Source organism: Elgaria multicarinata, chromosome 22 (genome assembly GCF_023053635.1).
Source record: "Elgaria multicarinata webbii isolate HBS135686 ecotype San Diego chromosome 22, rElgMul1.1.pri, whole genome shotgun sequence".
Classification (NCBI taxonomy): Eukaryota; Metazoa; Chordata; class Lepidosauria; order Squamata; family Anguidae; genus Elgaria; species Elgaria multicarinata.
The window spans coordinates 14,992,590-15,008,954 of NC_086192.1; the positions used below are offsets into that span (position 1 = coordinate 14,992,590).

Consider the following 16,365-nt stretch of genomic DNA (forward strand, 5'->3'; position numbering starts at 1 on the left):
TTGGTGTGCGTTGTAAGGCCTCACCAAAGCATTGCAAAACGTAGGATATTATCTACGGCTTTGTTCACACTCGGGCATCCTGGGAGCTGTTGTGGTGGCTTCCCAACTGACTCAGGATGGCCTGGGAATAAACCTAAGGGGCTGGATCCAAATTTAGTCATTCTTAGAATAGAGCCATTGAAATCAATGGGTCTGGAGTTAGTCTTCGGCACTAAGTAGGATTAAGTCTGGATCAAACCCACAGTTTGAATGGGCTGCAGGGACAGGATCAGGCCTCCTTTTCTCACCAAAACCTAAAGAGAGGAATCCATTTCGCATCATGTTAGCGAAAAATGTCCATATACAGTTTTGTTCGGCACACATAGCAAGCCGCAGACAATAATCTAGATGACGCACTTTTGTCTAAAATAATGCCCAATCTCTTCTCCTGAGTCGGAGGCCTTAGCTAGACCAGGCTATATCCCAGGGCGAATCACAGGATTGCCCCTGTGCGTCCACATGACGCACAGGGGATCCCGGGATCAGGGAGGGATTATCTGTCACTTGCCCCGGGATAGAGCCTTCCCTTTGGGGCCCGGTTTTTCCGCGGCCCCGGGCTGAGGCCGAGACCATGGAATGTGTGGCCCGTTTCAACCCGGCTCCGCACGATTACTCACGTGGAGCCGGGTGCTGCGCCCATCGGGGTTAGGGTGAGGAGAGCAGGGAAACCAAATTATTTTAAAAAACCACTAACCTTCAGCGCACGAGCGTTTGTGCGCTGCCGTCGCTTTAAAAATAAAAATAGAAATGGTGGGCGCAACGTGAGATCTCCCCTCCTCTGCCCCGGAACAAAAGGTAGGTCTTGCTAAGGCCTGAGTTTGGATTTCATTTTCCCGAACCGGGGCCAGGGTCAGACCGGTTGCTGCAGGCAAGGGGAAGTGATGTCAAGTTGGTGAAAAGATGACACAGAGATACCATAAGAACCCAAGAAAAGCCTTGAGGCTGGATCAAGCCAAGGGTCCATCTCGTCCGGCATTCTGAGCGCACGGGGGTCAACCAGCCGCCCACAGGACACCGACAAGCAGGACAGGAGTATAACAGCACCCTCCCACCCATGTTCCCCAGGAATTGATGTACATAGGTATACTGCCTCTGATAATGGAGGTAGCACATAGATTTCATAAATATTAATAATGGATGTCTGTATCTTCCACTTTTAATGCCATTAAAAGAGCTCTGGCAGGTTCTGGCTGGAACCCGGACCGGATTCACCGCCCCGCTGACCTCAGAGCCACCAGCCTCCACTGGCACAGCCCATGATCTTCCCTTCTTAGTTAGTCATCTGCCTCTGTCCTCCTAGAAGCCTGGGACAATGAGCTAAAGCCCACGATTCTCATTACTGCTGCAGGCGCTTCCGTCCCAGGAGACGTGAGCAGAAATTGAGAGTGATAGAAAATGCAAAGGGCGAATGCAGAGCAGGGGGAAAGACCAGAGGAGAAGGAAGAATAGCATACGTTGGAGTCAGTCAAATATCAGCGTGGAGGGACTGCGATTTCATGGTATAATGCAGACATTGGTGCTGAGGATAAGGACGCTCATATTTTATTTTCTGTCTCATTACCGTCCCTGGACCAAGCAGGTTGTACAGGGTTTTGCCTTGCTTCCAAACCTGCAGAACCTATTTCACTGAGATGGCAGGAGGAAAGAGCTTGCATGGCCCAGCCAGCAATGGCTGTGAATCCACTTTTCAGATCTCTTAGGAACTGGCTACAGGCAAGGATATAAACTAGCCAGAGATGGAGCAGCTCATTTCAGGTTGGGCCTCATCTTGAGTCCTGCGTTCAGTTCTGGGCACCACATTTCAAGAAAGATGCAGACAAGCTGGAGGGGGTTCAGAGGAGGGCAAACAGGATGATCAGGGGTCTGGAAATAAGGCCCTATGAGGAGAGACTGAAAGAACTGGGCCTGTTTAGCCTGGAGAAGAGAAGATGGAGGGGAGACATGAGAGCACTCTCCAAATTCTTAAAAGGTTGTCACACAGAGGAGGGCCAGGATCTCTTCTCGAGTGTCCTGCACTCTTCTCCCAGAGTGCAGGACACGGAATAATGGGCTCAAGTGACAGGAAGCCATATTCCAGATGGACAGCAGGAAAAACTTCCTGACTGTTAGAGCAGTACGACAATGGAATCAGTTACCTAGGGAGGTGGTGGGCTCTCCTACACTGGAGGCCTTCAAGAAGCAGCTGGACAGCCATCTGTCAGGGATGCTTTAAGGTGTGTTCCTGCATTGAGCAGGGGGTTGGACTCGATGGTCTTAGAGGCCCCTTCCAACTCTACTATTCTAGGATTCTATGACAAACATGGAAATGCAGTTTTCCCACTCAAACGAGCCCCCAAACAAACGAAAACCATTTCAGAAATTATAATGGGAGCGAGCTGAACTGAACTTTGAAGTCATTTTTTTCCAGAGAATTTAGTTTGAAAACGGCAGGTTCTCCCATCCCTATTTTAGTTCTGACGTACTGCTCAGGCAGTGAGCGAAGCTATAGCTTTTCAAAGGCAGCTTTTCCGTCGAAGCGTGCCTGTTTTGCTTATTAAACGGCACCTTCTTTCATCCTTGCCTTGAGATCTCCAAAGGGCGCATACATCAAGGCATCTGTGATGTGAAGCATAGATTTAAATTCATTTAATGAATCGTCCCACTGGTGGAGGATCAATACAATAAAACAGAGGTGCAGAAACTCAGGTCTGTGGGCCACGCCCACTTTTCCTGGCCACACCCCCAATCATGTGATGGTTTCCCAGCTATTGTACATTCCCTGTCCCCGCACCATTCCAAAAGGTTGAAATTCCTCTCCTGTCACTTAGTGACTAGAGCTTCGAGATAGAACAGGGTAGGCATCGTATTAGTTCTGGGCGCCACAGTTCAAGAAAGAGGCAGACAAGCTGGCGCGTGTTCAGAGGAGGGCGACCAGGATGATCAGGGGTCTGGAAACAAAGCCCTATGAAGAGAGACTGAAAGAACTGGGCCTGTTTAGCCTGGAGAAGAGAAGATGGAGGGGAGACATGAGAGCACTCTTCAAATCCTTGCAAGGTTGTCACACAGAGGAGGGCCAGGATCTCTCCTCGATCCTCCCAGAGTGCAGGACACGGAATAACGGGCTCAAGTGACAGGAAGCCAGATTCCGGCTGGACATCAGGAAAAACTTCCTGACTGTTAGAGCAGTATGACAATGGAACCAGTTACCCAGGGAGGTGGTGGGCTCTCCCACACTAGAGGCCTTCAAGAGGCAGCTGGACAACCATCTGTCGGGGATGCTTTAAGGTGGATTCCTGCATTGAGCAGGGGGTTGGACTCGATGGCCTTATAGGCCCCTTCCAACTCTGCTATTCTATGATTCTATGATCCCTAAGGACATTTAATTAACACAGAGAGAGGGTGCATTAGTGAAGGTGGCAGGTCCGATTTCAGTGGGGCCGTGAATCCATTCCGGGTTTCAGTCAGAACCAGACAGAACTCCAAAGGACCTCTCCAACATGTTGAAGCCATTTTGGGGGTAGTATTCATCACATTGGAGAGCTCCTGTAGACTTCCAGCTGGTTAGGCTGAAACCCAGAATTGATTCACGGCCCCACCGAAATCGGATCCACCAGCCTTCACTCTTTGAATCCAAAGCAGTCTCCCCCCCCCCCCTTATTTCCAACAGAGCATAACTTTAGTGGCCTACTTTGCAAAGCTGTTGTAAGATAGGGCAACCATTTTCTATCAAGGCTCCTATTCCTATAGCAACTGCTCGGCTGACCGAAATTTCGCAGGTACGGACTGAGATTTTGCATCTGGCTTCTCAGACGCAACCTCAGTATGATTTCCAATTCCTTGCTGTTTGCTTTCGGGAAACCGAAGTGTGACTTTAAAAAGGATCTGTGCCATCCGACGCCTGGCTTCCTCCTTGCTCCTCCCTCTATCCAGGTGGTATATTTGGGGAATAAGCCGAAATTATGAAACATACCTGCAAAATTGCTAGTACACCCCTCAACACACACACACACAGCTGCCGGCCCTCTCCAAAGCTGCCAGCCTGCAACCAACTACCCACTGCTCAAAGACGTGCGAAGCGGTATTCCAGATTAAAAATAGAACCATGAATTACGGCCTCAATTTTCTGATTAGTTTCTGTTCACCACCGCACTGCGAACCAGGCATTGTTTGAGCAGCTCATTCTCCATCTAATTGCTGTTTTTCGCTGACGATCAAAGCCGGCGTGGATTTATTTATTTTATTGGGGATTTCTCCTTCCCTCCCTCCTCGACGGCGCCCCTCCCAAACACGTTTGCGAGCTGAAAGATCGAGTCGGCAAATTAGTGTCTCTGTCGGGGCCAAAGTGGAGGACCAGAAAAACGAGGCAGGGGTGAGGCAGCGGCGACTGAGCCCCACGCACATGGCAGGTACAAGCAATTACAGCTACCGGAATAAGAGCTTCATCAAACATCAGAGTTAAGGCCCCCAGGAGGATCCCATCTGCCTGTCTCTCAAAAGGACTGGCAAAAATATTTCTGATTGCTGGTCAGAAATTCTTGTGACCCTGGGAAGGAGGGAAGAGTCCGTCTGTCCGTCCCCGCCTAATTTCCCTTTGATCAGCGTTCATTTCCATCGCTCGGGTCCTTGAAATAGCATGCCTGCCCCCCAGCTTCGTTCATTTCAGAAGAGAGAGGCTTCTTCAGGATCGCGGCCTGCAGATGACTCTAGTTGCAGCTGCGACCATCTGGCTGCAGCCGAAGACTTGAGATCATCACAGCAGAGAGGCTAAGAGAGGGGCAATTTAAGAATACCATAAGCGCCTTGCTGGCCCCGGCCAAGGACCTAGCCAGCCTGACTTTCTGTGGCCACAGCGGCCAACCAAATGCCCCTGGGAGAAGCCCAAAAAGCAGCACATGGCAGCAGTGCTGGGCTGTGTGAGAAATTTTCTATGATGAATGGCTTCCTATTTTAGGGATGGCCATTGTGGGGAAATCCATCCCTTTCTAGGATCAACGGATTTCCCCGGAGCCCTTGGCTTGGTTTGCATTTGTGAACTGAACCATTATTATTATTATTATTATTATTATTATTATTATTATTATTATCGTATTTCTTCAATTTGAATACACACTTCCCCCCCCATATAAACATCTCTAAAAAGGGGTGCTTCTTAGAATCACGAGTGTGATTATTATTCTTAGAATCAAAGCTTTTTTTCTGTTGGTGGTACTGAAATTAGTGTGCGTCTTACAATCAATTGCATCTTACAATCGAAGAAATAAGGTTTTATTATTTATTACTGCATTTATATCCCGCCTTTTTTCCTCCAAGGAACCCAAGGCAGCGTACATGATCTGCTTCTCCATTTTTATCCTAATAACAAGAACCCTGTGAGGTGGGCTGGGCTGAGTGTCTGTGACTGGCCCAAAGTCACCCAGTGGGTTTCCATGGCCGAGTGGGGATTAGAACCCAGATCTCCTGACTCCCAGCCCGACACTTTAGCCACTACACCACACTGGCAAATTGCAGCCACAACTTGAGTAATTTGCGCACATTTCGGCCGGAACTTGCTTAATTTGCACCTGCAATTTGTGCAGATTGCAGCCTGGTGTCTTTCTGGGGCATCCTAGAGGGTCGGATTGGGACCCCCAGACCTGTAGGTCTGCACCTGCTGTGTAATGCCTTTTAAACAGAATCAAGTAAATATAAACCTACCAACTTATAAACCTATCAAGTATTACGATTAGTGTCAGAAGCTTTCTTTGAGTCTCCTAACCATTTGAGTGCAAGACACAGAGCCTTTTCTGCGGTGGCACGGAAAAAGTGCAGCACACTCAGCCTGAGATGATATCTCCTGCTTCTCTTTTTATGTGTCGATGGACACTTACAGATTTGCTCGCTTAAGCACACTTTGGACTATTGACTGTTGCTATATATGTGTATTTTAATTCTAACTGACTGGTACCATTTATGTCCTTCCTGCCGTGTAACTTTTAAGGTACCTGTCAACAGCGAATTGCTTTTCTGGTCTTCTATTCTTAGCTGCTCTGAATAGAATTTGTGACAAAGCTGGAATAAAAACAGATCAAGTAAGCTACTAGCCCTCCTGGCTACCTGAAGCTCCCGTGTTCCTGGAGACAGCCCTCATCTTTCATGCAAAAGGGTCCAAGTTCAATTCCTGGTACCTTCAGATAGAGCTGGGGTAGACCCATGTCCGAAACCCTGGAAAGACCCTGTCCATCAGTGTAGACAATATTGAGCCTAATGGACAAATGGTCTGGCTCAATTTAAGGCAGAGTCCCTTGTTCATAATGAGAAACTGCAATTGTGCCTAGCCTGCTGCCCTCTGTAAGCCTCCAAGCAAGCTGTTGCCCGGCTTTTCCTCTTTCCCCTTCAACACATGCTCAGTGGTTTCGAATAGAGAAGACGACATTAGTTAATGTGATTTTAAGCTATTGAAAGATCTTTGTTTTTCCTGCTGTTGTTAAGGATGTCAAAATAAACGCATTTCCCCCCTCCCGTCTCTGGCAGGAACAACGGAAGGCGGAAGCCACGTCAGCCCTCAGCTTGCATGGCTCTCTACAACAACGGAGCGAGGATGCCTTCACCCCAGGAGGTGTCCAACGGCTTTCCCCAACCCAGTGCCTCAGGCACCTGGCACAAGCCGGAAGATGAAGTACGGCTGGTGGAGGCTGGATTGGTGAAGAAAGCCCACCGGGAGATCCTGGACCACGAGAGGAAACGTCGGGTAGAGCTGAAATGCATGGAATTGCAGGAGATGATGGAGGAGCAAGGGTGAGTACATGCGTGAGGACAGGAGCGCGTCAAAAGAGCTGCCTTGGTCAGGCCCACCTGGACCAGTATTCTATCCCTCTGTTTATTTGGGATGTATGAGCGTTTCGCAACCCCAAACTCAACCACGAGAAGGAAAGCAGGGAATTTCCACAAATTCCTGAATGTACGCCCATGTTTGAAAGCGCGCATATGCGCACATGCACACTTCCAAAAATACATACGTGCACAAGTGTGCGTTCCTCCCCAAAGTCAACATTTTGACACGTTGGCCTTTTGGGGCTAAATAAGCACTCCCCTCCCCCGACTGGGAAAATTTACATTTTTTCCCCCTAACCAGAATAATAATAATTTTTAAAAGTGTGTTTGGGAATGCAAATGACGCTAACTGAGCTTTGAGGAGGGATTTGGGAAACCTCATCTCATGGATGTTTTGTGGTTCCCCTCCCTGCCATTTTAACAGGTGGAAAAGGCCCTCAAGAGCTTTATGCTACTTTGGGCCTGTTCAGACAACACACTAAGCCATGGTTAGGGCCTTAACCCCCGTTTAAGGGAAGATTGAGGGGAGACATGAGAGCACTCTTCAAATACTTGAAAGGTTCTCACGCAGAGGAGGGCCAGGATCTCTTCTTGATCCTCCCAGAGTGCAGGACATGGAATAACGGGCTTAAGTGACAGGAAGTCAGATTCCGGCTGGACATCAGGAAAAACTTCCTGACTGTTAGAGCAGTATGACAATGGAACCAGTGACCTAGGGAGGTTGTGGGCTCTCCCACACTAGAGGCCTTCAAGAGGCAGCTGGACAACCCTGTCAGGGATGCTGTAGGGTGGATTCCTGCATTGAGCAGGGGGTTGGACTCGATGGCCTTGTAGGCCCCTTCCAACTCTGCTATTCTATGATTCTACGAAGTTTGAAGAATCTGTGCGACTCAGAAAAAGCCGCCCCGTTGAAGAATCCAAATACGGATTCCCCTGATATTCCTAGCACAGATTATTATTTAATATATGGATGCAACCAATGATGAGGTGTAGCTCACACACACACACGCACACGCATACACAACACAAGGTCACCCCTAGCATTAAAATCAACCGTTGTCAAAAAGATTTATCAAACTACTTGTGCGTAGATTTCTTGGTGCATGAAGGAAAATGCCCGTGCAAAATGCGCAGCTGCGCAGTCCCCGCTAGGCGTCACGTTGTGTAGTTAATTGGCGATGCGGTATATGTGTGCACTGAGGGAGGCTAACGTCCCACTGCGAGCCAGGGAGGAAGCGGTTTCTCTCACTCGCTTTACGATTCGGCGTCTTCTCTTTTAAAAAAAAGAAAGCAAGAAAGAAAAGAAAAGAAAAAAATCTGTTTCCAGGACAGCTCCACCAGCAAATCAATTAATTAATTAAATAAATACAACGTAGAGAGAGCCCTAATGAGAAGAGAGGCCATCTGTTGTCTCTCATCCTGCCCGGCTCTCTGACATCCAGCCGGCAAGAGCATTGTGAAGAACACGGCATGGCAAATATTTGCCTTTTCCAGCAAGTTCTTCCAGCCAGCTGAGGACAGCTGCCGGGTGATGGCGGCTGTAAATCTCACAAACGTGGGGAAGGCAGACGGCCTGTCTCGACGGGTCTCCATCTGGGCCTGGATTAATCATTATGTTAAGGACGCTATAGCGTAGGATTCTGGCCAATCGGAGCTTCCGCGTGTGCAAAAAGGGTGGCCCTTTCGGCTTCGCGTGCTGCAAGGCTACGAAAGCCTGAGCAGGCGTGTCACAGGCATTGGTGCTTCCGGAGCAGGGACGGGCTGCCTCCCCCCCCCCCAGACCTGCCCCTTACAGGCCACCTTGCTGCCACTGTGCCATTGGAATTGCCAGTGGAGACTGGTGGCTCAAAAGTCAGTGGGGATGTGACTCCATCCTGGGGTTCAGTCTGATTCAATTCTAAAGGAACTATCCAAGGTGCTGAGGCTTATCCTGAAACTAGGTTCAGTATCTTGGATAGCTCTTTCGCATTCGTGTTGGTAGGGATTGAAACGTGAAGCTTTGTACCTCAGAGAGCTCCATTAGGGTTCGGACTGTTTCTGAACGAAACATGAAGCTTCGTACCTCAGAGAGCTCCTTTAGGGTTCAGACTGGTTCTGAACGAAACGTGAAGCTTCTTATCTCGGAGAGCTCCTTTAGGGTTCGGACTGGTTCTGAACAAGATATTAAGCTTCGTACCTCAGAGAGCTCCTTTAGGGTTCAGACTGGTTCTGAACGAAACGTGAAGCTTCATACCTCGAAGAGCTCCTTTAGGGTACAGACTGGTTCTGAATGCAATGTGAAGCTTCATATGTCGGAGAGCTCCTTTAGGGTTTGGACTGGTTCTGAATGAAACATGAAGCTTTGTACCTCGGAGAGCTCCTTTAGGGGTTGGACTGTTTCTGAACGAAATGTGAAGTTTCGTACCTTGGAGAGCTCCTTTAGGGTTTGGACTGGTTCTGAACGAAAAATGAAGCTTCGTACCTCGGAGAGCTCCTTTAGGGTTCGGACTGTTTCGGACTGAAACTTGGACTGGATTCATCTCCCTGCTGACCTCCACTGGATGCACATAAAAAGATCCCTCAAAGAACCGCACGCGTTGATCTCTCCAAAGCCGACAGAGCCGACTGCTGTTCAGCTCCTCTCCAGTGGCTTCATTAATGGCAGTGTTCCTTCTGGGCTCGGCCTTGAGCTTCGCTCACATGACGGGAGGTGAGATTAGTGGAACCAAAATGTGCAGCCCTTAAACGATCAAACTGCGCTTTTGCCCAGATGCCGCCTTGCGCACTTGCCAATTCATCTGCCTTTAGGGGAGTGCGAGAGAGAGATAGGGGTGGGGGGACGTCTGATTGTCCCATTCGGTTTTAAAGCTGCTGTGTCCTTATTGTTAGCCGACAGCTAGCAATAGGATCTGAAATGAGTTTTAATTTTCCTTCCCCGTTTTTCCTCCCAGTACGTTTTGAGCCGTGTCTCGGTATTACTTTTTGCAAGCTTCTCCGGGATCCTTTTTGCAAATAAGTCAATAATTGTATTGATATATGATTTATTAGTGCGGGGCTGAATCCTTCCCATGTATTTTGGGAAGTTTTTCTCTCCCAATGAAAGAGGCATGGCTTTTTCTGCCTCTTTCAGCCAGGGGCGGCCGGGTGTGTGTGTGTGTGTGTGTGTGTGTGTGTGTGTGTGTGTGTGTGTTCAGAGAATTTTCTCCTTGGGGAGGAGGACAGGGAACCCACATACTTTTTTTAAAAATGTGTAGCCAGTTGCTGAGGAAGCTTCTTCCTATTTTTTAGTTTAAAAACAAAACAAAAACATCCCGGCATTTTCAAGAGCCCTTGAGGTATTAGTGAATGCCTATCAGAAACCATGTGACCTCTCTCTCTCCAATAAGCATTCAGGAAGAATTCCTGGGCTCCTGAAAATGCCGGGGGTGTTTTAAAAATAAAATAAAATGGAAGGAAGGAAGATTTTTTTTTTAAAAAATTATTACATTTTTATACCGCCCAATAGCCGAAGCTCTCTGGGCGGTTCACAAAAGTTAAAACCATAATAAAACAACCAACATGTTACAAGCACAATTACAAAATACAGTATCAAAAGCACAACCAGGATAAAACCAAGAAGACACACACACACCCTCAACAACTGGCAACATTTAAAAAGATATGTGGAAAACCTGTCCTCCTCTCCAAGGAGAAAATTCTCCAAAATTCTCACCTCTGCAGCATCTTTCGCCCATTTTTTGTCCCCCCCCCCCGAAATGCCAAAAATGGAACGGTCAAAACATTTGGCACAATACTCTGATTGATGGAAGTTCAATGAAATTCAGATCCTCTCGCTAACGGATGGATGAATCCACTTGGGAATAAGCAGTGAAATGACCACAACAGGCTCTCTGTGCCTAGGAGGAAGGAATAGAGTCACCCACCTTCAGGTCCCAATGCACAAGACACCACAGGAGCCGCGGAAAAACTGGGCCAATTCCTGTCTGCGTAGTTCCACATACCCAGGATGGACGGAGGGCTTTCAGAATCGTGATTTGTTTAAGGCAGGGGTGTTAAACCTCGTGCGGCACACAGGTCTGGAATCCATTTCGGAGCAGCTTCCGGGGGCGGGCGGAGCCAAAGGGGAAAAGGGGCTAAAACGCAAAATGTCAACATATTTTAGGGTATAGCTCTTACGGCCAGGGATTAGGAACATCAGAAGCTGCCTCAAACTGAGTTAAACCCTTGGGTTTCTACTATTTAGTGCCGGCCCTCCTCTTCAGGGGAGGCATTTCAACCTTTTAGAATGGGGGGGACATCCCCAACCTGGAGATCTCCAAACATTTGCCTTTTGGGGGGGAAGGAAAGGGGGAGTGGCTCTCGGGGGACTCCAAAGAGCCGGCCTGGGGCCCCAGACTTGGCTTGCACGGCTGAGGTTCAACACCCCTGGGTGTTCGCAGGAGAATCATAGAATCATAGAATAGCAGAGTTGGAAGGGGCCTACAAGGCCATCGAGTCCAACCCCCTGCTCGATGCAGGAATCCACTTTCAAGCATCCCTGACAGACGCCTCTCGAGTGGGAGAGCCCACAACCTCCCCAGGTAACTGGTTCCATTGTCATAGTGCTCTAACAGTCAGGACGTTTTTCCTGATGTCCAGCCAGAATCTGGCTTCCGGTAACTTGAGGGTAACTTGAGGGCAAGATTTGAACCCAGATCTTCTAGCACGTGGCTTACACTACCCAACACCGCCTTGGAAAGTCAGGGCAGGCAATATCCCCGGCTCAGGAACCCACAGGGTGCCTAATTCCTTTGTTGCTGGCTTCCGTCGTCTTCTCCTTTCTGCCGTTGAATTTTGATGTATATTTCAAAAGGCAAGGATTTAACGAGTCCGTTGCTTCCTGCATTCTCTCTCTCTCTCTCTCTCTCTCCCGCCTCGCCAGCTCCCTTTTATCTGACAACTGTCCTGAAACATCTCAAAGCCAGGGACAGTTTTCATGTTGCATGCATCTCCCTGATGTGCTGCTTCAGAGAGACGGCATAGGAGGTGTTGGGGCGGGGGAGACAGGCGGATGGGCACGGAGGCCTTTGTTTATTCTAGCCGTGTGCCGGCGCTAACAAGCTTTCCTTCTGCCAGTTTTGTCATCATAACCAGCCCGGGGTGGGGGGGGTAGGGGGGAGCAGACAAATTCATCACAGACAGATCAATCAACAGTGGCTTATCAGCACCACCATCATTGTACAGTTTCCATATTCATCATCTACTTTGTTTATTTATTTAAAGTATTTTCCCCTGTTCCTTAGTCCCCCTGTCGAAACAGAACAAACAAACAAAAACACGCTATATAAGAACATTAAATCATAGAATCATAGAATAGCAGAGTTGGAAGGGGCCTACAAGGCCATCCAGTCCAACCTCCTGCTCAATGCAGGAATCCACCCTAAAGCATCCCCAACAGATGCTTGTCCAGCTGCCTCTTGAAGGCCTCTAGTGTGGGACAGCCCACAACCTCCCTAGGTAGCTGATTCCATTGTCGCACTGCTCTAACAGTCAGGAAGTTTTTCCTGATGTCCAGCTGGAATCTGGCTTCTTTTAACTTGAGCCCGTTATTCCGTGTCCTGCACTCTGGGAGGATCGAGAAGAGATCCTGGCCCTCCTCTGTGTGACAACCTTTTAAGTCCTTGAAGAGTGCTCTCATGTCTCCCCTCACTCTTCTCTTCTCCAGGCTAAACATGCCCGGTTCTTTCAGTCTCTCTTCACAGGGCTTTGTTTCCAGACCCCTGATCATCCTGGTTGCCCTCCTCTGAACATCAGAAGAGCCCTGATGCTGGATCAGACCAAGGGTCCATCTAGTCCAGTATTCGGTTCACACAGGAGACACCCAACTGCCCACAGAAAACCCACAAGCAGGACATGAATGCAACAGAACCCTCCCACCCATGTTCCCCAGCAACCCTATCACAGCAGCTTATGATCAATCACCAAACAAGACAGGCTGTATTATTATTATTATTATTATTATTATTATTATTATTATTATTATTATTATTATTATTGCATTTTATACTGCCCAATAGCCAAAGCTGTCTAATAATAATAATACATCATAAAAGATAACAGTGTAACAGCAGATTCATGTAGGAAATGTCATCAGTTACAGGAACAACAGACCATGTAAGAGGAGGATGTAAAATTCTAGCAGGAATGAACTATATGGACAGACAAAATACAGCTGCAAAAATAATTCACCAACAACTGGCCATCAAATTCAACCTCATCAAACAACGTTCGCCATACTATACATAGTCATCTGAAACAATCTTGGAAAATGTAGATCATAACATACACTGGGACAGAACAATTCATACCTTGCAACCGACCAGACATAGACAAAAAAGAGGGGGGGGGAAACCACTTACTTCATTTATATAGCAGTACCTAATGACAAAAATGTTGTAGAAAAGGAAGAGGAAAAGAGAGAAAATATTCACCACTGGCTATGAAAGTTAAAGAACTATGGCAACAGGAGAAGGTCACAATTATTCCATTAGTCACATCAGTCACCAGTATCACATCAAAAAATTATACAGAAAACCTTCAGAAACTGGGCCTACCAAAATACATTCCCATCAATATCCAGAACGTAGTTATACTGAAAACGTGTTCATTAGTCAGGAAATTCCTGGATCAGTAAAAAACAGCATGACTCGGCAAAGCCTGTCATGTCCCTCTAGAAAAACTGTTATGAGCTGAAAAGAGAGATAGTAATAATAATAATGGGGTATGAGGAAAAGGGAATGAGGAGGGAAGAGGAAAAAAATTAAGGAGACCTTCAGCAGGGCTGGTGGAATGTCCCTGTCCTATATCACACCTTGTTCGCCATAATCTTTATTTGTATGCCACTCTTTTCAAATTATGCTGAAAGTGGATTGTGAGAAAAGGGAACAAATCAATACGTAGGTACAAAGACACGCACATAAGAATCATAAACATATTGAACACATCTCAGATGATATCCACATTTAGAAACCCACATGCTGCAGTGAAAAGGTTCCCCGAAATATATGAACGCACATTTCTTCAGTAGTTTTGTTCCTGTCTGGAAAGATGGACCCCAGAGGGGATTCTGGGAGGCAGCTATTTATCCTTTATTGCTTTATTGGGATATTTATATATGCCCTTCCTACGGTCCAGGGCAGTTTACAAAACCCAATGACCTGTTGAAGGTCCAGTGATGATGATGATGTGCACTGCTTTGGTAATCTTAATAGATAAGATGAGGATGAGGATGAGGATGAGGATTCTGTCTGCTGCTTTGGTAATTTTAATAGATAAGGTTATTATTATTATTATTATTATTATTATTATTATTATTATTCTGTCTGCTGCTTTGGTAATCTTAATAGATATTATTATTATTATTATTATTATTATTATGTCTGCTGCTTTGGTAATCTTAATAGATATTATTATTATTATTATTATTCTGTCTGCTGCTTTGGTAATCTTAATAGATAGTATTATTATTATTATTATTATTATTATTCTGTCTGCTGCTTTGGTAATCTTAATAGATATTATTATTATTATTATTATTATTATTATTATTATTCTGTCTGCTGCTTTGGTAATTTTAATAGATAAGCATTATTATTATTATTATTATTATTATTATTATTGCTACTACTGCTACTAGTTCTGTCGTGGTACTAGTAGTTGTAGTTATTATGAACTTATTATGTAGTTATTATGTAGTTATTATGAACCATCAAAAAACCATGGTTGTCTTTTTGGTCTTTGTCGTTCAGGCATGCCCTATTTTAAACGTATGCATGTCCTATTCTAGTCCTATAATAGCCTGGAGAAATGGAATAGAACAGGAGGGGCTTTGAGGGGCAGAACTCAGGAACCTGCCCAAAGACCAGGGCCCGATGGGCTTCGGGTGATTCCCTGTTCCGCCCCCGCGAAAGGAGAAAAGGACCAGCCAACGCCGCCCGTGAGCGTGTGCGAGGCAGAACGCCTCCTGAGCGCCGCCACCCGCAGTGACCTGTTCTATTATTGAACACCAGAGCACATCCGGAACCCATGAAATATTCAACAAGGCTTGAATGCCAGGCGGAGCCCATGGCGAGAGGCCGCACAGATGCTTTTTGCCTCCACCTTTGCGGTGGAACGGAATCGCCCGTTCTGAACTCCGTCGGCAAGACACCCCCGCCCCTGTTTTTGGCAGGGACTCTGTGTTACTGCCTGCACCAGCCGTGGCTCTCTGAATAGTAATTTGGAGGCCCTGGACTTTGGCTTTGAGATTAGACCTGCCTGCACCGCTGGAAGCATCACTTGGGTTGCTCCATTCTGTCCTCTGGGCAACAGCATGACAGAGAACTGTGATCCCTGGGGATGATTAAATATGTGAGACAGCCTCTGAGCATGCACAAAGGGAGAACTTGCCTCCCCACTTTGGCACCACAGATGAGTCCTAGGGATGTAAAATCTGTTCCACCTCCGTTTTGCAGATTATCAGGTGCCTTTCATTGCATTATCTGGAAGGGCGGAATCGTGTTTCCCCCCCAGTTTTTGGAATGCACGCAAATTCGCATTTGCACAAATTCATATTTGTGAAAATGCGCACCCCTCCCCCCAAAACACGCAAATCCTCATCAAAATGCGTAAATCCCTGGAGAGATGATGCTGCCAGTCAGTGTTGACAATATTGAGGTAGTTGGACCCAGGAGCTGACTCACTATAAGGCAGTTTCCAGGTTTCCTATGGAGTGGATTTTTGTGTTGAAGGACTGTGAGCATCATTCAGTTCGGGGACTCAGACCAACCTCCTGGGCTTAGCGTGCTTCCATTCTGAATGTCTTTTGCAAGGGGTTGGCAGATCTCAAAGTTCTTGTTCAAACAAACCAAGTTGTATCTCCAGAGCGTGAAGTCTGCTCATACATGCCCATGAGAGCCGTGGTCTCCCTCACTGAGTCACTGTGCTATTCCCAGATGTGATGGCTCCTTTGAAGTTAGATGAATGAGAATTGTTGATGTCCTCACTACTGGAGCTACAACTTGCAGGTCCTGAGCCCCGGGGTGCTGCCAAGGGGATAGAAATGAGTAGGGGTACTCAGCACCGTGTAGGATCAGGCCCTGTATAAATGCACAGTCTGTGTGGGACGGCACTCCGGCAGGCCAAGCACAGTTGCAATGTTACTGCAGCTTGTCCTTGGCCTAATGCCTGCAGCCTAGCACAGGAAAGCGCATTCAGCCCTTGAATATTATGGAGAGTGTGACAAAGGAGTAGGGTGACCCTGTAGAAAGGAGGACAGGGCTCCTGTATCTGTAACAGTTGTATTGAAAAGGGAATTCCAGCAGGTGTCATTTGTATAGATGGAGAACCTGGTGAAATTTCCTCTTCGTCACAACGGTTAATGCTGCAGGTGCCCTGCCCTCTTTTAAATCTGGTCACTTTCCGATCACTGATGTATTTAAATCCAATTAATCTTGAAACACTCTGCAAAGAATTGAGCTGTTGCCCATATCTGAGGTATGCATTTTGTAGGCAGGAGAATTACTTCCTCATGTGTAGGCG

General features: G+C 47.1%; 1 protein-coding gene across 1 annotated transcript in view; it reads left to right on the plus strand.

Moving 5' to 3' along the window:
• Nucleotides 1-6,537: 6,537 nt before the first annotated feature.
• The window catches only part of SRRM3 (serine/arginine repetitive matrix 3), a 54,912-nt gene continuing 45,084 nt past the window's right edge, over nucleotides 6,538-16,365 (plus strand). Inside the window, exon 1 of the mRNA XM_063146526.1 lies at nucleotides 6,538-6,792. Within this exon, the coding sequence (XP_063002596.1) occupies nucleotides 6,569-6,792 (224 nt within the window). The 5' untranslated portion in view covers nucleotides 6,538-6,568. The remainder of the gene's footprint in view (nucleotides 6,793-16,365) is intronic.